The following is a 21613-nucleotide window of genomic DNA, read 5'->3' as shown; positions in this document are numbered from 1 at the left end:
TTCCCTCTTCTCAAGGGGGAAGGAAAGGCAAAGCATGTTTCATAGGTGCTTCACTTTGTTCAGAGTAACAGAAGGCTCAGTGGTATCTTTACTTTTCCTATCTTTGACTACTTACATTTGAGAACTAGCTAAATCCAGTCTTACAGATCAGCACAGTTTTATCACATGTATCACCTTCCCTAGATTAAAAACATGTACATAAAAATGTACATATACACATGTCTCTGCTGCAAATTGGGTGTAGCTTCTTGCACAGATCAGCAAAAGTTCAAAATACCATACAACTCCACAATTTCCACATGTTGCTTTGATTAAATCCTTGCTGTGGATTTTCTCCAAAAAGGAGCATGTGTCAAGATACCAAGCTCCTACCTTGAGGAGGATATTTTATACAACTCCAGGATCTTCCCTTCCCACCTTATTTCATTGTTTTCTGTTTGCCTTTAAAAATGTTACCCAGCACCTAATAATCCTCCTAATCAGCCACAATATTGACAACATTCACACTAAGTACCAAGACCAAAATGCAGCAATTATACTGTTCTACAAGTTGGAGCTATTCTTCCAATATACATTCATCTCCTTTGACAGGCTAATAGGCAAGCAGGACATCAAGAATACTTCAAGTTGTATTACCAGTGGGTACACAGGAGGTCACAATTTACAAGAGACTTGACTTCTTGGAACAAGCTTAATGGACAACAACCATTAGAAAACCTTCATGCGCAAACAGCCTTGGTACCTCTAGAATAAACGAAAAGGTAAATCTAGAAGCACTGATGCAAATACGCTGACAAACAGCTTAACAAAGAGCGTTCAGGAATATAATCAGAAAACACCACACAGGTAGGTGAAGTTTTCACAAGCTCTAGGTCTGAAAGAAAATAATCAAACTGGGCCTACAAACTACAAAGAACATGAATTTCCAAAAAACCATATCAAAGATGCAGAAGATTGTGGGTAGAACCAAAAGCGTAACAGTGAAGGTCTCACTTTATTCTTGTCACAGAAACTAAGACTGTTTGAGCATTTCTGCGTTATTAGAAGTTCAAACATGTTGTTACGCAAGTGAAGGAGACAGGACACCAGTGAAGAAAAAGAATTAAAAGGCCTGAAACCTCTTCAAATTTACTGCTCTCAAACCTTCATAATCATAATCTCCTTCAAGTTTAACTTCTTCCTGCATTTTTATGACTCGTCAGCACTCAAACTTTCAAGTTTGAATATTAAAACCATTCAGAAACCAAGGAGTGCAACACTATTATAGAAAAGAATAAAGCATACCGGAAAGTATTCCTTAATCAGCATTATACAGGTGTCTCAAACATTTATTTTAACAGTCTATCTAACTCAAAAGGCTTCCTTCGTTGACAACATCAGAGAACCTCAGACTGTACCATTCTGTATGTTTTTAGATACCCACAATGCAAACCAAGAGTCTTCCCTCGTTCTTAGAATCATAGCATGGTTTGGGTTAGAAGGCACCTTTAAAGGTCAGCTAGTCCAGCCCCCCTGCAGTGAGCAGGGACATCTTAAGTGTCAAATTTCCAGATCAGACTCTCTCTTCTCAAGGTTCTCAGGCAGCTTACATTTCTACTCTCACATTTGTCACAACACATTGTCTTTCACCTCTTAAGAATCTGCAGTATTAATTTCATTCTGTAGAAAAAACAAAAATTTGAGAATCCTTTCCGTAGAAGTACCCTTCTAGCTGGAATAAACAAAACAAAGATTCACTAAAACTAAGGAGAATGACAGTAATACGTAGGGACAAAGAGCATTCTTATGAGGTAGAGTTTTGGCCTAGAAACAAGATAATTTAAGAGGATAACGGCAAAACCAAAAACGGTAAAACATGGGGCACTATGGATCAACTGTTCATTGTCTTTTCTAATATTAACAACTATGGGAAATCATATGTATATCAACAGAAGAAGTTTCAAAACAAACAACAGGAGGCAGCTCTTCACATAACAAGCAGCAGGTCAGCAGATCTTCTTACCCAAGAGTGTCATGGATGGAAAAAACTGATTGTGTGTGTTCACGAGGAGACTGGACAAGCCAGAGAGACGCATTCAAGAGAGTCACTAAAAATAGCATACAGGAACATTGCATAAAGTTCGTGAGATCCCCTGGCCTCTACAAAGTCAGAAGCGGGGGAAAATATCCAAAGTACCTGCCTTGTCCTTACTCTTCCTTGCATGCCCACTTATGTACACTGCAGGAGTCTATCCCCGATCTAAACCAGAACAACTGTTCTCATCTTCTTACTATAGAACGTTTTTCATTTTAATTGAATGTTTTAACCATCCTCAAGGAAAAGTGGGTGTTCAGAACAGAAATTAAGAAAAACGTAGAGCTGTGTCAATGTCATTGGTACTTCATGATCAGGAGACAAAGGAAAGAACTTCACTGGGAGAGAGAAAAACAGAACAAAGAATACTAGAATCTTCATCACTAAGTAAAGAGGGAACAAAAGAAATACAAAACTTCCTGGCTCTTTATTTTAAACATCACTGCTTCATTCTTTGTTTCAGAAGTATAGAATCACAGAATCATGTAGACTGGAGGGGACCTCCAGAGGTCAAGTGCAACCTCCTATTCAAAGCAGGTCCAGAGCTGGTTGCTCAGGATCTTGTCTAGTCAAATCTGAGCATCTCCAAGGATAAGCATTCCAAAATCTGCCTGGACGATTTCACCACGCTCACAGAAAAAAAGCTTTTCCTTCTATCTAAATCAAGTTTCCCCTTGTTTTCAAGTTGTGTCTGTTGCCTCTCATCCTTCTACTGTGCACTTCTGCAAAGAGACCAACTTTGTCCTCCCTATACCCTCCCAAGAGGTAAGTGATCCCCCTTTAGCCTTCTTAAGGTTGAACGAACTAAGGTCTCCCAAGCCTGCCCTCCTATGCCATGTGCTCCAGCCCTCTGAACATCTTGGTAACTCTCCACTGAACTTGCATCAGTATGTGAACGCCTTTCATTCCCTGGAATCCAAAACTGGACCAGGGTATGGAAATCACTTCCCTTGACCTGCGGGCTACACTCTTGCTAATATAGCAATAGGTTGCCCAGAGAGGCTGTGGAGTCCCCATCCTTGAGATACTCAAAACTCAAATGGACAGAGTCCTGGATGACCTGCTCCGGGTGACCCTGCTTGAGCAAGAGGGTGGACAAGATGACCTCCAGAGATCCCTTCCAACATCACGCATTCTGTGATACAACCCAGGATGCAGTTTTTTGATACAACCCAGGATGCATCTTTGCTGCAAGGACACACTGCTAACTCCTGTTCAAATTCTTGTCCACCAGGACACCCAAGTCTTTTTCTCCAAAGCTGCTTTCTTGGCAGTTATCTTCTATTCCAGATTAAGTACTGGCTTCATCTTGTGCCCCCCATGATACCTCAATGGTAGGCAAAAGTGATTATAGGCAAAACCCTGCACATTCAGACTAGTCTGAGTTTCAAGTTTCCTTCAAAGAGGGAATTAACTCAGAAGCAATCCACAAAAGAAAGTACCAAGCATTTTCCTTTCATGCACCTTTTCTGACAAATTCAAATCTACAGTATCTTATAAAATATATTCAAGTTTAAAGACTGCTATTTCTAGAAAAAATTTAAGTAAAACCACTACTATCAAATTAGTATCAATTAGATTACCAAGTACAAAAAAATTAAGTTAATCCACAGGCAAAATTTCTAGAGAATAGCACAGTGCCCTCTGAGGGGAAACTCATCTGCCTATACCTCTCCTTCACTACTCCACCTAGATTCTGCATTGAGATGGCCTAATATTACCTAAATCCCATTGCATATTTAACCTCTTCTAAAGCATAAAGTCTAAGGTAAATGCAGAAGCCTGTATATTCCTCTGTTCTTATTATATTTGATTCTGAACTCACTCATTCTTTCATGACTTGTTTGTATACCCTATTAGAGACTTAATCCTAGAAAACAGGTCTACTTCATGATGGGTATCTCATGATAGGTTACTGAGAAAAGACATATTCTAAAACGTTTCATGCAATTTGAAGTTCTTAGGAGTTACTAGTTCTATATACATTTCAAATCTTCATTCTGTCCACTAGGACAGTGTTGGACTCAAACTGGTAACTACGAAAGTGGCTGTCAAGATGTAAGACAAAACAAGAATACATTAGAGAAATACAAGTATTGTTGGAAGAGAAATACAAATTCCTGGAAATAAAAAACTCAGCTGGAGGGTTTCTGAGGAATTTTTATTCTTGCCATTATTAGCAACAATAATTTTAGAAGGGATCTTGATCTTCCTTTACCTCTTACTGAGCAGATCGTGAAAGCTGAAGTCTATAGCTCTTCTTGCATACATCCTACTAAGAAAAAAGATCAAGCCCCAAAGTAAGTATCAGATCAATACTGAAATTTCATTGTATTTTAGAAGTAAGCCTCACTTCTGTTTGCAACTGAAACTAATAAAAGTCTCTGTTCTTGAATGTTCTGGCTTCAAGAGTATTTCAATAAACCTATTAGTGCCTTGCATCTAGGCACCTGTGCTATAAACTTTTATTCTTGACTGAAAAAAAAGCAGCATGATCTGCTTCACGTGCCTTCAGAAGGATAGAGAGCAGGATGAAGAACATGCCTGCAATGTAAGAGCATTCTTGCTACAATTCTTCCATACAAGAGCCAGTCAATTGAGAACACCAAAATACCAGGTGATTGCTACACCACCATGTAGCAGCCCCAAGATTTGCTTCCAGTTGAAGGAAAAGCTTTGCAGTTAAGCTCATGAGGTCCATGGTAAACCAGATCGGTACATACTTCTCAATCCAGGCAAACTTCTCTTTGGTAGCTTTAGAGAGTAATAGTTTTCAATGAAAGATAAGATAAATACCAGGAAAGCTTCTAGAAAATAATATTCTGGGACAGAAACACAGTCAACTTGTGTTCAAATAAAAAGGTAAAGGAGAATGAAGATAGACATTTTCTGTAATTAGAAAAGCAGAGATATTAACTACATGGAATTCTATGATAGCAGAGATCCATTAGTAAGGCAGTCAAGAAAATAGCAGCTAAACCACTTCAGATTTATTGGAAAGAATGATCTGGATGGATCCAGAAGCAACACGCACATCTAAGAAAAAAAACAGATGTCAGCAAAATCTGTAACAGCAAAAGAAGAAGAAAACATATTATTTATACAGTCTTTTGAAATACTGCATGCAAATCATCTCTCCCCAAAGAGTAACAACTGTAAACTCCCCCCTACTCCAACAAAACAGATTAAGATTAGTAAGAACTCCAAAGCATTTGCCCAAGTCTTAAGAGCAAAAGCTAACGTAATTGCTTTTGTGGCCCTTGAACACAAAGTGATTTGTGTTTACATTCCATGAGCTGAACTCTGCAAACAGCCAAATCAATAACTTGCCCAGTAACTTTTCTTTGGCATCTCCAACTGCCAGTGCTCCATCTTTTTGCCAGTTTTGTTCCCACTCTAAAGACACTTGCCTTCATGCCTTCAAGAGAAGCAGAACTGAAAATCCCTTCTTCCCTGCCTCAAAAAGCAAGTTATTTTCACATTAACTGAATGTTTTCAGCTGTTTCTCTTTTGCCTTTTCCCTTCCTTCCCCTCAGTCACGTCCAATTATTCCAGGTACAGCAGTGCATACATGCAGTTATATCCATGCTCTTACACCTAGTCATATCACCTCCTCCCTTCCTCTTCCTAAGAACTTCCTGTGCTCACAACACAGATCACACCTCACAATTTTGACTGCTCTAAGTACTTTTCTTCAGAACTACAAAGCTATTTTAACATCTCTGATGTACTTATCTCACTTTATCTTCTAAGATATCAATGAAATAACTTACTATGAATGATATTCAGGTGCCTAAAGGAAGCAGATTATATAGTTTTTATTGAAGAACAAGCAAATTCTACGGCTGAAGACAAACATTTGAAGCAGAAATTGCAAAATAAATTGTTCTAGAAACAGGAGTAAATAAAAGGTAGAAGCACAGGGTAGTTTCTAAAAGGACTCAATTTGCAGAGGTGCAGAAAACTGGAGGCATAAATACCAAGAAGCCTCAGAATGCCCCACATACCACTAAGCAGGAAGGAAGGGGAATTACCTTGGTTGATAAAGATTTTTGTCATTTTAACCTTGGCAGATGGGGTAAAACACATCTAGCTATCTCCATTTCACAGAATGGCAAGGGTTGGAAGGAACCTCAGTATGAGACTTCAGCATTCTCAGAGATTGCTGATCAGAGATACCAAACTAAGTATAACCTGAAGTGAGACAGAGGTGGTTTACCATATGAGGAAGAAATCCCACTATTAAACCACAGTTTGAACTGGCTGAAACCACAAAACTTCTCTTTAGAAGTGACCAAAAATTTAAAAAAAAAATTTTTTTTGAAAAGTCACTATTTCTAATATTTCAATGTAAAGGAGCTGTTCAACTCTCACAACTACTGGTTTTTTTTCCCCCCAACAGTATTTACTCTTGAAACAAACACTTGGAAACAGGAGTTTAGAAAGCAGTAACAACAGCAGGAAGCAGCAGATTTTGTAGTTAATTGCACTCTCAATATAAAAAGGACAGATCTGTTTTAATAGCAAAGCAGCACAGAAAAAGAACAGACACTGCATGGGAGAAGACAAAGGAAAACCCTAGGTGCTTCCACTGAAGTACTACGGGACAAAGCTTTCTGGCATGGCATTCTGGCATAGCATTCAGCGAGATTTAAAGCAGTAGATAACTATATTTTGTGAGACTAAATACAAACTCCACATAAACGATGAATCATAGGTTGTAGATATGCATATTATTATATACAGTGAACAATCCTAAACCCCTGCACACAGATAAAGCAGCTGAAATGAGTTTTAAGAGTTTCACAAAAGCAATTTTTTGGCAAGGAGTAGAATTCTAAACAAAGAGGCACAACTGCCTAGGTTGGGTTTTTTCTACTGCTTGTAAGAGAATAGCTTAAAGGGATGGCATAGCTTGGTTAGTCTTGAAGCATGTTCAGTAGTAAGTCTCTACCTAATCAAGGAAGTCAATCAAATGCACTTTTATTCAGTACTGAAGGAAAACTTTCACTAGATGAAAAGACACTGCAAGCACCCTCTCCAACTAGGAAAATACTCTTTTGGCTTGCATTTACCTGGTACTCACTTCATTCCAGAGCTATTAAAAAGCCTATGAAGAAATAGTTAAAGCTCCTTCCCGCCTTTTTTGACAGCACATGAAGACCATAATTTTTAAGAAGCACCCAAAGCAAGCGAATCCCAGGTCATACGCTAACAGGAAGGGTTTTAGTTAAGGAAACAAAGAAAAAAAAAAAGTAAAGGAACATTTTAAACTAGTAAAGCATTAAATGCTTTCATGGCAGAATCAAGAGCACTGTGGATGATCAGGCCAGTAAGCAAAGCAGTTAAGGACTGTATTTTTAGAAGTAGATAAAGACTCAGCTTTATCTTAGTTGAACAGCCGAAAATTAAGAGGTATGGTTGGTTGCACAAGCCAAGTCACAGAACTCACTCATTCCTTAGAACAAGGTTGTTAAGCCTGTACCCAAATCCAGCAAACCAGGACACAAACAACATTGCAACTGCCTTGAAAAGGATGTCAACTAATTTTGTAGAGACAGAAAATATGCAATAGTATCAGAAACACTGAAACAACGCATGTATGTGCTTTTGGTTAATATGTCTTCACAGCAGGCCCATTTGGGGTCTGTTTCAATTTGCTGCATAAATATTTACTTTTAAATTAATCATTAAAGTAATTTTTAAATGGTTCTCATTTTAGTTAAAAAAAAGTGCCTACTTGAAGAAGTAAAATATTTCTTTCAGCATTTGTACAATTAGACAATTTAGCTAACTCCTTGTCAAATATGACCTCATTCTCTTCTAGCATAGTTTTTTGTTTTGTTTAGCATCATTCTTGAAGTCCCTCTTGCCCCTCTACATGTAAAGAGTTTGAATCTCAGTGGAACAGGTAAAGCATTTATGATCTAGAAGTAGTAGTTTAAAAAAAATAACCACTTCCAATAAGAGTTTTGACATTTTATCCAAATTGTTGTAGTAGTTTCATTTTTGGAGGAAGTATATTATTGGGGTTTTTTTAGTTTTTGTTTTGGTTTGTTTTTTTTTTTAAAAAAAAAAAAAGCTTGACTTGCACTTAGATGTCTTCATGAATGGCTGGTGTGCCATCAGGACATTGACATGCTCTTGCATATAACCATAGCGAGCATTAGTTAGGCTGTGTCTTAATTTTTTGTTTTAAATTCTTACATAAATGAATCTATTTTTTCATAGATTCTTAAATATGAAAGAAATCTAAGCTCTGCAATTACTTCAGTTTTAGATAAGAAAGAACAGTCATCACCTCTCAGGAAAGCAAAACACAGGATGCAATATTCAAGAGTATTTGTGTCTCCATTTTAAATCAAGTTCTGAAACTGTTATGTAGAAAGCTAAGTGCATCCATCACCTTGAAAGGTGACTTAGGCACTTCAGAAAAAAACCTACTCCGCATCCCAGGAATAAATCTGTTTCTTACTCCCACCAACAGCCTAAAGCAGAGGAAAGAAACCCTTTGTAGCGGATAGATTATTTGCAGTCAGTGGCTCTTCCAAGAGCCACAGGAATTTTTATTACCCACAATCTTAATTTTTTCATTCCAGGAAGAAAAAATGTCCATGATAAGTTACTGAAAATTAATTGTTCAAATCAGTGTAATATTTATTTAAAAAAATAGGGATTAAGTATATAGATAGGTACAAGTAATAAGAATCAGTTTTCGTTTATTACTACTACAAATGTATAGCATATTGATAGGTGTACGACATTTACAATAGAAACTGCTTAATACAAAGCTCATACCAGTAAGACCTATGTATTTTACAACTGTTTGTAAGAAAACATTTGCTAAAACTGTTACGTGACACACGGTAATCGGTTGTACAACACAATGCTGTAATGAAATGATACATCAACTTTTCCTGTATTATTGATTCCATTGAGTTTATTTCAGTATGTAATAGTGACTCTCATATTCTCTCCTTCACCGGTTCTCCTTTAAAAGCAAGATCTAATAAAAATTTTCAAAGAAAACATTGTTACAACTGAATAAAGCAACCTACAATTTACCAGTTGTGGCCCAATGAGTTGTCAGTAACATTTTCCAAAGTCTAAGTTCCTTTTATAAAAACAGAATTCCTTGAATACATTCAGTTCAAAAAACCTTAATGCAAATGGAAGTTCAAACCTGAATAAGTCCTGGTAGAGAACTAAATATTCTCAAATAATTGTATCCTGAACAACTTTGGCACCTACAACAACAAACGCTAAAAAAAGCCTAATTTATAGTTTGAGTTTCTCTTAATATCAAAAATACCCCCAAACCCCCACACTCCAAATAGGAGTAGGATAGGATTTCAAACCTATCAGTTAATCACCACTCCAAACCAGATGCACATGAGCACTAGAATTAAGCTTCTCACAGCCTATTACAGTTCCCCAGTACCAAACAGTTCCACAAAAGATTTAAGAACTTGCTTGAACAAAGTCTGCTGTCAGAATTGAATGCACCAAAACAATGTGTCTCAATTTTAAAGGTTCTCTTAATAAAGATCCTCACAATAATGCACAATAACCCGACACTACTTGTGAAGATTCCTGGTACTGCAAACTGCTCATCCACCCCAAATCAAACCAGAACATACAACTTGCTACCCATATCCTTCTAATTCCCAAATACATATCTAAACACAAAATACAAAAATATCTGGACAAATAGAGTACAGTCTGTAATGAGAGTTAAGTACAGATTTATCATTCGACCTCTCAAATTCCACGTTCATTTCATAATTCCATGTGCAGTGCATGTTATACTGGTTGTGTGGGAATGTCTCAAGTTCAAAGTTAATCTCATGCCTTTTTGTTTCTTCGAGAGACAGTATTCAACGTTTCTTCAAGTCTTTCCATGGCTTCTGGGCATGACTATGTTTTTAGTATCTTGGAAACCTATCCTGTCCCTTTTGGTATAGCTGTGACAAAAGAATAACGCTTATGTTATGTTTTCAGTTACGCTGTTTACATATGCACGTTTCCAGATTTGCTGTTTGCACATTGCATATACACAAGAATAGCCATCCCCAAAAGTATTAAAACTGAATGTCCAAAGAGAAAATACAAACATACATGATGCAACATCAAAAAATTTAAAAATATTCAGCACCACACTCCCTTTTCTCTTGGATCATTGGTTTCTTAAAAATGGAAAGAGATGAAGAAAGAACCCAAAGCAATGTGCAGCACTGGGGCCACTCACATTCAAGCATGAAATTCAGAATCAGATAAAGGAATTTCTTACTAGTAAAACTTTCATATTTCATAACACTATCCCTACAAACTCAGAGCAGAATGTACCAAGCAAAAAGAAAAACAAAACAGAACAAAACTGCATATCCTCCCCCAAAACATTTAATATTTTAGAGCTATCCTACTATACCATAAATACTGTGATTAATGTTTAAACCTTCCAGTCAGCATTAGCAATGGTTCAGAGCTAAGCTGGCTCTGTAATACATAAAAGACATCAAGCATCAGGTTTCTTGATTTGGAATTATTTTTAACCACAACAATTACTGCTATCTTAATGGTCTTCAGAATAAATAAAAACCAAACCAAGTAAAGAAAACAAAAGCATAAAATTTAACATGTGGAAGGATGAAAGTAACAATACATTTTGAAATCCTATGCTGTACAGTGAAGGAAAGTAGACATACTACAGGTACACTGCCAACAAGTAACCAGTTAGAGCATTCTCACAGCAATATCCAATCTGTATGCTCTGCACATTTTTGAATGTTTTAACTGCATACAAGTGAACTTTTATATCTAAAAGAGAACATTCACTTAAAGACCAGTAAGCTTGTGTGCGGGGCTTGCTATTAATATACTCGTGATATACCCGTTAGAAAGAAAGAGAAATTATTAATAGGAAGTTTAATTTTAATGATATTTTCATTAATAACAAATAGGAATTGCTATTACAGCAACATGAAAAAAAGCCAGTAGTAAAAAGTCCATTCCCGCTAGCCTGCCCTCACTGGAATTAATTTAATTTTTAGAAGTCTTTGTTATTTAAGACTTCTAATGAGAAGTAAAACCATGTTATGAATAACAGGATAAATTTAAGGAATATTAATGTTTATTTAATTGTAATTTATAGGTAAAGTAGTAATTACCTGCTTGTATTCACCAACGCAGTTCTGACAACAGAATCTTTTCTGCTGACCATCAATAGTAAGAACATTGTTTCCAGCTCCTTTACTGGGCAAATACTCCCCGCAATGCTCACAGCAATTCATTATTAAACCATTCGCCATCCTGTATCTATTGAAGCAATGGTCACTACACAGCTTGTGAGTCATATTTTTAAAGCTAACTTCATGACGAATCTAAAAAATAAAAACAAAAACAGTATTCCATCACCACACAAGCATAAAGTTGCCTGAAATTACTAGACAAGCCAAAAGTCTTACATTCAAGTACAGTAACTAAAATCAGATCATAGTAGCTCACTATTTAAGAACACAAATGCTTAAAATGAACATGAAATATAGAAACAGAAATTAGTGTTTGTTGTCTCCAGAGTTCTAGGAAAAAAATCTTGGGACCCACTTGTTCTTGTAGCCCAGAAGCAAAGATCACAGGGAAGAATGTAGTAATTGCATATTAGAGCAGAAGGTCAATTTATGCAATTTTATAAAATACTCAATTTGCAGGCTAACAACATGGCATATAAGACTGACCAGATACATACGCTGTGTAAAGTAGTAGCCTGAACTACAGTGGGCCCAGCAATGGCATCAAGAGTAAATTAATACATTAATGAGAATTTGAAGTTACATATATTCTACGTATCTCTAAAAACATTTGCATAATCTTTCAAGATATACAGTAAAAAGGACAGATACAGTAAATCTTGACTTTTTTAACAGCAATTCTTCTGTGTGGGAGATCTGGGTTATAGTTACAAGTTTCCACACCTAATAAAATTGTTGACAGTAGCTACAAGATATCAGCAAAATGCACTTCAGGTTTCTGAAACAAAAATCAAATATTAACCTCTTTGAATTCTTTCTTCCTTCAGTTGCTCTTCATGAATATTAAGCCTGCATATCTTAGTATCTTGCTACATAAAAAAATACTGAATCATATTTTAAACTTCCTTATTTTCAGTTCTTATTTCAGAATATAAGTTATTAATATCGTCATTACTAAGAAAGAGAAAAAAAACCAGTCAACCAGACCTCAGTTAGTTTACCACAGATAGTGCATCTTGATTTATTCAAAACTCCTTTTGAGGGATTCTGTTTATCTTCATAAAAGGATAAACACGATGTACTGCAAAACTCCTGGAAAGACTCACTTGAATCAACTTGAGCAACAATGGTACCTTTCATTGTTGTTATATCTCTGAAAGACAAAAAAAAAAAAACCTCTAGTGTGCTTGCGTATAAATACATATATGTATTTAAACAAGCATACATGTTGTAAGATTCATCCTGTTTTGTGGGTGTACAGTTGTTAGTCACACGGAAGCACTAAGTTTAGTAATATAACTACTGCAAATACGCGGACTTCCCTGGGTAAAAACCCTTTTTTTGTTTGAATTTCTTTTTTTCCCCATTACCTTATTCTAGAACTAAGTGACGTTAATGCACCATTAGGTACCAGCTGTGGCCTACTCAATCTTATACAAAAAATTAACACAGCAAATTTAAACTAGTGCTTTTGTAACTTCACACAAAAGCTATATATGAAGTTTCATATGAAAAATTCAGATATACAGTAAAAGGCAAGATTTTTTTTTATTTGTATGTAATTCCACCATTTCCAGTATTAATCTCAGGATAGGATGAGGGGAGGTGAGAAGGTTGTTCTCTCACACTTATAAATATAACCAAAAAGCTTAAAACTCTACCACAAGCTTGCCTAGAAGTTTTGTAATTTGAAATTTTAAAAAGAAGTTAATTCTGTCATTACTTTAAAGTTCCAAAGCACTGGAACAGTTCATGCAGTTGCCCATGAAACTGCACCAATTGAACGCATTAAACCAGACAAGCAACCAACAATAAAAATAATTTGAAATAGAACAAACCTTCTTCTAACCAAACTGACTTACACTTTTTTTTCACTGAAGTTAGTTCTAGACTTCCTTGATCTTCAATTATATGCTGCACACCCTACCTGTTAGCAAAGCTGCTAACACCGTGCGTGTCAGTGCACCTTTGTGATCAGCTCTCCCAAACTTCTAAGGCTATTTCGAAGGTAGTTTCATTCTTAATCCCAAACTATCACATACCATAAATTAGAAGCACTAAGTAAGAAGAAATAAAAACCTCCCCCTTTGCCCTTCAAGTAAAAAAAACCCATTATTGACATACAGGAAATGCTATTGGGCAGAAAATAAAAAATTGATTGGACAAGTCTGGATCTCTATTGACATCATTATGAATCACCAGTTGGAAAAGACATGACCCAGACACTCATACCTAGGAGCCCTAAAACTAGGATGAGTGGAAAACATTGGAAAAATGTTGTATGCTTCCCTAGACAGATTCCCTTGAAAATAAACTTGTATTGCCCCTGGATATTAATACTTGCCAGCCTGCCTTCTTCCATCAAAGGAAAGTCAGCAAATTTTGGCTTGCCCTTTGGCAAGCTAGTAAGCATTTGTGTTGGGGAGTGTTATCACTTCTGTTCTGCAAAACAAAGCCAGAGTTCCTGCCCTGAGGAGCTTACAGTTTCTGGCTGGATTCCACCAGGACTTATAAACACTACTAACTTTTATCAAAACACATATTAACTTGTATCAAAGGACGCAAGTGCAAAGTCAAAAGGAGTAACACAAGTCAATAGAAATTATAAACACTAAGGAGAATGCCAGATACTTCCTATAACTTCCTTCTTGTAATAATTCCTACGCCATTTATGTAGTTACAAAGGTTCAGAAGAGTGCTAGAAAAGTGGTTTACAATAACATACATAAGAGTTCTGACTTTTCAGGTGGAGTTATACAATCTTTTTAAAAAGTTATTGTAGGCTTCACTTTTTCCACTTAAAGTAATCTACATCCTTAAAAGATAAATCTGAGCGTAACCTCTGAAAGTCTGACCTATGACATATCAACTACTTGAATGTACATTGGAGAGATGATAGATCTCCTGGATTTTGCTAAAGTTCCCTTATGCTTTCACTGAACTGCAATCTGACAATACCATGTCTGCTTTAGTAGGAAAAAAGCAATGAAGCAAGTATGGATCAGAGAGTACCTGATTTGCTACCACCAGGTAGCAAAAATTTGGTAATAAAGCAAAAAAGGCTGGGTAAGATTGGGCTTCACAATGAAGCCATGCTGCAGAGTAACAGTCTAATGCATGTATTGCCTTCTATTTAACTGTGATTGAGTAAGCAACTGCATACTAGTGGAAGAGCGAAAACCAACATCACCTCAAAAACTGTCAAAGGTGACTTCACAGAGGTTCTCTAGAAATCAAATACATTAAATGAACTATTTTAAGTAACCCCAAAAGCTAGAAATAAGGTATTTTCCTTATCATTCAAAAATAAAGCCTTTTCATTTAAGGCAGTTTTTTATCTAGCCTCTTAAAATACATAGATAAGTATCTCAGAAGTTGCAAGAGAGCACAGATTTAGCCATGAATTTTCAAGATTTCAGCCAGAAATGCAAAGATTAGTCTAATCTTCATCTTTATATACAGCTAGCTGAATATGGTAAGCACCAGATTACTTCTAAAAAAAAAAGTGTATAAACACGTACAAGCCTACAGAGCAGAGTGCTTTTAACTATCTCTATAAAAGCAAGGGTTGAGAGAATTTGAGCTTTTACATGTATTTTAAAAAAGCTAAAACTTCTAGGTTTTCAGTGTACCAAGGTATGAATACACAGGATATCAATACTTGCTATAGTCTATTTTTACTGAGTCTCAAGGGGAAAAAACCCACAAACAAGAGAAATACTCAGATCACTAGCTTACATCTGAATACTAGCCATTAGTCCACCACACTGCATGCTCAAGCAAAACTTTTTCACTAGTTTAAATTTGCAATTGAACAAAGACCACCCTCTCCAAAACATACACTAAAGAAGGCAGTCTTTACTGCAAGCCTTCTTTATTCCAGCAAGAATTCATCATCTAACCAGTGTCACTGCAGAGTGTACTGGATTGAGACTTTACTGAAAAAAATACAAAAAAGTGCAAGTATCTCAGTAATCAGGACACTGAAAGAAAAAGACAGTACAGCTATTTTGAATACCTAACACTATGAGTCCTGCATCCAGCTCTGGAGCCCTCAGCACAAGGACATGGAACTGTTGGAACGGGTCCAGAGGAGGGCTACTAAAATGATCCGAGGGCCGGAGCACCTCTCCTATGAGGACAGGCTGAGAGAGTTGGGCTTGTTCAGAAGGCTGCGGGGAGACCTGATTGTGGCCTTTCAGTACTTAAAGAGGGCCTATAGGAAAGATGGGGACAATCTTTTTAGTAGGGCCAGCTGCGACAGGACAAGGGCTAATGGTTTTAAACTGAAGCAGGGTAGGTTTAGACTGGATATAAGGAACAAATTCTTTACAATGAGGGTGGTGAAACACTGAAACAGGTTGCCCACGGAGGCAGTGGAGGCCCCATCCCTGGAAACATTCAAGACCAGGTTGGACGGGGCTCTGAGCAACCTGATACAGTTGAAGATGTCCCTGCTCACTGCAGGGGGGTTGGACCAGATGACCTCTAGGGGTCCCTTCCTACCCAAAACATTCTATGATTCTATAATACTACAATTATGGAAGACTTCTCTCTGGGAATTTAAAGTTTGGGAAATAATGAAAAATTACAAGTCAAACCTAACCAATAATTTAGAATAAGCCACTTCTAGGTATGCTTGTCACTCCCTCTGAACTGCCCTCTTAAGGGACCTTCAGCTTCAAAAGTCGCCATAGTTGCCCCCAACTGTGGGGAAAACCTAAGGCTTCTCCTCTCCCCACAGAGCCAATAGTGAAAGAGCTCCCATATTTCTTCCAGTTTCTTGCAAGTATCAAGTTTCTCCTCCTTTTAAAGCCTCTCAATTTTACATCTTCATCTATCAAAATGAATGCTTTCTATACAACACAAGGTCCACTTTTTTTCTTAAAGGACTTTAGATGTAAAGACTATGTCTTGCCACACAATATATTATAACTCGGACACCTTGTCTTCAAAAAACAAACAAAAAAATAGTAATTTTTAGTGTATTGGCTTTCATAGCAACAATCTGCCATACTCTGAATTCAAAAGCTGATAGACTTTTTGTTATAGCAGACACAGTGAATCCAACATTTCCAAACAACATTAAGTGACACTACATAAACTACTTGTATAGCCAGACTTTGTATCATTAAGGGAGCAATTCTCATACATGCATGAGAATCTCAAGTATTACTGGATTTAGCTGCTAATATGAAACAAAATTTAAAAATCCCTTACTTTCTGCACATAACACAAAGTTTCTTTGGAGTGGGTTTGTGTGAGAATGATGAGAGGCAGGTAGTAGAACAAAAAAGGTGAGCTGATCCTTTTCGCTGATATGCAGTCTGTCCCTTTTGTAAAGGTTTTTTGCAGTTTGCACATGTGACTTTAACCTGTTTAGAAGGCTGCTGCTGGGCAGAAGGCTGGAAAATCTGTTTAGGAAGTGATGCTACAGGTGACAAGGAATCCACACCTGGTTGCTTCTGATTCCTAGGGAAGGAAGCTGACTGGGATATCCAAGAATCTTCAAGACAAAAACCAAACAAACATACATAAAAAATAAGTGAACAGCCATGTACATATATACAGAATAATATTCACAGATATATGATCATAAAAATCATTTTTCTGTTGGAACTGACAATTAACAGAAGGAAGATATTTTAGAAATTTCGGTAAAAGTAAAAATGCTATTTCATGGTACCATTCTCCATTGTTACAAAGCTTCGGAACATGAACAAATTCAACGTGGTCCCATCCTACATCTAGCAACAAGTCTTGCAGACCTCAATTCACTTGCACTGTGTTTGCAAACTGGCAATTTTATCCTCAGATAAACAAAACTGCAATTACCAATTGTAATTAAAAAAAAGGAGACCAACAGAAAACATGGAATTTCTAAACTAAGGTTTGAGATATAAACTCTGCAAATTAGTAAGAAATTTTATATTTCCATTAGTTATTTTGCTGTACAGCTTTAACAAGCATCTGTAGAAGTTCATGTATCTGGCCTCAGTAATAAACCCTAGAGTGGGGTTCCCCATACTAGTTTCCTAGTCCAGCCTGCAGCCAGAGAACTATACTGCAGTAAGAGCAAAGCACAGTGGCTCCATATATGGGATCTGTGTCACTGATCCATTTGAGAGCTCCTGGTTTGTTTGTTTTTTTTTTTTCCCCCAATAACCTTTTCAGTGCAGTGAATACCACTTAATGTGCAAACTGGCAAAGTCATGAGAGTTCCAAGTCTTCCTCAGTAGAAATCAATGAACCTAGAAGATAATATTTCATTAAGTTCTGGCAGTACACAAATCCATGTCCCTGTGTTCCAGATTTCACTAGTCTTCCATCTGTATTTTTGGACAATAGACTACTATGGAACAAAGTCATCTTTGCCCAATCTTTTGTAACGTAACATGCTACAGAGTAACTTGCAGAACAAGAACTCAAGTAAAACTTTTTATCCAACAGGAATACATCTAGAATGGCCACATGCTTCTGTTAAATTACATGTTTGGTATCTTGGCGTGGAGCAGAACATACAGCTCTGGGGGGAAAAAAAAAAACAAAACAAAACCTAAAACAATAATAAAATGTAGTTTCTATGCGTTTCTCTGGAATTTAAACTTTCATTTCAAATAATTATCACCAGACTTTAGGAACATTAAGTTTCTGAAGAATGCCAAGAATGATACATTATTTAATATTGAATTAAAACCTGAACAGGAAGGAACTTTCCATTATAAAACACATTTATACACATTTCCAGTAGTATGTGTCAGCTATCTCAGATACTGTTACAGCACCTGGGACTTACCTTTCAAGCTTTATATTCCCAGCATCTAGAATCATACTTCACTGTTACGTACTGAATAGTAAACACTTGCATAAATATCACTGTGTTGGGTAGTACTTTACTTTAAAGACGAAACACAGGATTTACTGTAACTAAATAAAAATACTAAGCCTTGAATGTCTTACTGCAGTAACTCAGTGTATTCCTGGAGTGTTATTACAACTAGTATTAACAATCAAATATAAAAAAAGATTATTTTAAATTCTGTAACTTCAGGTAACAAAAACCTTGACCTATAGACTTCAGCAACTGCCCACACCTTATCCTTATGGGTCATTATCTTGGCCCATAACCATTATTTCATTAGAAGGCACCCTTTCCTCATACTATTTTCTGAAGTCCTCTCTTTCCCCAAGAGGGTTTTATTAACAACATATTCTGCTGCATAGTTTTAGAATTAGTTTTAGGGACAAAGTTCCAAGAACCCTTGTTACAGCAACAAACAACGTACATTCCTTAGCAAGTAGAAGATCATCTTCTGGTGTCACTTTGTAGCTGTCAAGGATGTCCTATTTCTCAGACATGCAAGGTTAAGTTGGAAATTTACCCACTGTAATGGTTGAGGGTAAATAGAAGGGCTGGAACAAAGAGGTGAGGGGAAGAGGGAAAGGAAGCAGAACAAAACACATTCCTCTCGCAACCGTTAAAGTTTACCTTTGAAGGCATGAGTATCCATACTGACAAGATATGTTACCGCAGTGCTTAAAGTTAAAATTCACTTCTCTGCTCTCTTCAAACTTTTCTATACTATTTTACCTGCTACCTCAAATATATTCATGTCCTGGTAACACCTTAACTCCTCAAAATGTTTTGAGATTCTCCTCTTTTCTCATGGGTTTCAAGTGGGAGCACATTGTATCTTTTTACTGAACATGATACATATTCCCGTTAAGTTACACGCGCTTGTAATTCCAGCAACACTCAACTGCCACTCATGAAAACTTGAGTTTCCTAAGCTCATTTGGGTTTGAAACTTTCACCATGACTTCCTAGTACTCGTTGAGATTATTTCAGTATTTCCTTAGTATCTTATGGCTTCAGACAGCCTTCCTTAATTGACATTTTGTTGTATTTCTCCTTTCACAAACATACCACAAGAACATCTAAAGATCTTCTTGCCTTTCCTTTTTTTTGCTTTCACTTCTTCCACACCACACCTTCGCAGACTTTAATTTTTATATTGTGACTTTTCTTCACATCTCACTTAACTGTGTTACCTCCTCCACTTCATACTCTCTACAAAGGATCTGTAAAATCTGTTTTTCATGTCCTTAAACTGAGAAGGTGTATCACATTTCCTTAGTTGATTCCTGATGAGTTTCCATGACTTACTGCCCTTACATCTTCATCTTTCAGGTTCCTAGCTGCAATTCTTTAATGTCCAAGTTTATGAGACTGTACAATTTCATGTGCAATTTCTTCTTACTATAATGGCTGTTCAGGGTGTTCCCATTCTTTCACACTCATTCCTTCTCTAAACTGCTGTAAGATTATTCCTAACTCTTATTTGCATCAATACATTTATTTGTGGAGCCATCTTGCAGAAAACAGCGCAATGAAATTACGTCTTTTAAAGAAAAAAAGCTGAAAAAACTGTATCAGCACAACTTGGGGCAGAAGTAGGGAGGAAGACAGCAATAAAGTTTTAGAGAGATATGCAGCTCTTGAAACATATTCAGCTAAATCTGCATCAATGACCTGGTTCAGGTCAGGGCAATTCTGAACTGCATCCTCCATTTACTATGTATTGGTTCTGGTTTTAGAGCTGTTTTGATGCACAAAACCCAGATTCCATCCAGTCCAAAAGCACCTGAAACTCATCTACATGGGCTTCTATTCATCTGCCTGGACTTCTCCAAGGCCTTTGATATGGCCCCCCACAACATTCTTGCTGCTAAATTGGAGACATATGGATTTTGATGGACAAGGAATTGGCTAGATGACTGCATGCAAAGAATTACAGTTAACAGTTCAATGTCCAAGTGGAAACCAGTAAGGAGCTGTGTCCCTCAAGGGTCTGTACTGGAACTGATACTATTTAGTATCTTCATCAATATCACAGACATTGGGATTAACTGCACCTTCAGCAAGTTTACAGATAACACCAAACTCAGCGGTGCAGTTGATAAGCTAGAGGGAAGGGATGCCATACAGATGGACCTTGGTAGGCTTGAGGAATGGGCCCACATGAACCTCATGAAGCTCAACAAGGCCAAGTGCAACATCTTTCACCTGGGTCAGGGCAATCCTCTATATGAATACAAACTGACAGGTTAATAGATTGAGAGAAGCCCTGTGGAGGAGGACTGGGGGGTGCTGCTGGATGAAAGACTGGACATGAGCCAGCAATGTGTGCTTGCAGCTCAGAAAGCCAACTGTATTGTGGGCCACATCAAGAGAAGTATAACCAGCAGGTTGAGGGAGGTGATTCTGCCCCTCTACTCTGCTCTGGTGAGACCCCACCTGGAGTACTATGTCCAGCTCTGGGGTCCCCAGGACAAGACAGACATGGGCCTGTTAGAGCAGGGCCACAAAAAAATGACAGACGGCTGTTAACACCTCTCCTGTGAAGAAAGACAAAGAGAGTTGTGGTTGTTCAGCCTGCAGAAGAGAAGGCTCTGGGGAGACCTTATTGTGGCACTTCAATTTATAGAGGGGGCTTATAAGATGGAGAGCTATTTTTACCAAGACCTGTAGTGACAGAGCAGGGGGCAACAGTTTTAAACTGAAAGAGGGTTGATTTAGATTGGACATGAGGAAAAAATTCTTTTATGATGAGGGTGGAAAGACACTGGTTGCCCAAAGAAGTTGTGAATGCCCCAACACTGGAAGCATTCAGTCAGATTGGATGGGGCTTTGAGCAACCTGACCTAGTGGAAGAGGTCCTTGCCCATGGAAGGGTGGTTGGACTAGATGATCTTTAAACATCCCTTCCAAACCAAACCATTCTATCAAATGTACTCCAGTGCTTACTGGTGATGTTACATTCTATACTAATGTGTTGGACAGAAGCTTCTCTATTATGCACCTACTGCTTCCCATAGAGTGGAGGCACTTAGCTGAGGGCAACAGATGAACACTGATCCAGAAGAAGTCTTCCAAACCACATACAGAATCATAGAATCAGTTAGGTTGTAAAAGACCCTTAATATCAAATGCAACTGTAAACTTAACACTGCCAAGTCCACCCCTAAACCATGTCTCTAAGCACCACATCTACCCATCTTTTAAATACCCCCAGGGATGGGGACTCAACCACTTCCCTGGGCAGCCCATTCCAATGCTTGACAACCCTTTCAGTGAAGAAACTGATCTTAATATCCAACCTAAACCTCCCCTGGCACAACTTGAGGCCATTTCCCCTTGTCCTATTGCTTGTTACTTGGGAGAAGAGGCCGACCCCCACCTCACTACAACCTCCTTTCAGGTAGTTGTAGAGGGCGGTAAGGGGAGCCT

General features: G+C 37.5%; 1 protein-coding gene across 14 annotated transcripts in view; it reads right to left on the bottom strand.

Annotated features, from left to right (window-relative positions):
• The window catches only part of ZMYM2 (zinc finger MYM-type containing 2), a 92962-nt gene that overhangs the window by 46690 nt on the left and 24659 nt on the right, over positions 1-21613 (bottom strand). For 13 of the 14 annotated variants that reach the window (XM_035903747.1, XM_035903752.1, XM_035903753.1 and 10 more), the window contains 3 exons: positions 16543-16828; positions 12310-12475; positions 11242-11454 (listed from right to left, as the gene is read on the bottom strand). In XM_035903747.1, coding sequence (XP_035759640.1) covers positions 11242-11454; positions 12310-12475; positions 16543-16828 — 665 coding nt within the window. The other variant, XM_035903758.1, reaches the window with a different exon arrangement.

The sequence above is a fragment of the Egretta garzetta genome, unplaced genomic scaffold (genome assembly GCF_000687185.1).
Source record: "Egretta garzetta isolate BGI_Z169 unplaced genomic scaffold, ASM68718v1 scaffold401, whole genome shotgun sequence".
NCBI classification, from domain to species: Eukaryota; Metazoa; Chordata; class Aves; order Pelecaniformes; family Ardeidae; genus Egretta; species Egretta garzetta.
Note: the sequence above shows the minus strand (reverse complement) of the source record. Positions and strands in the feature narration are given on the sequence as shown.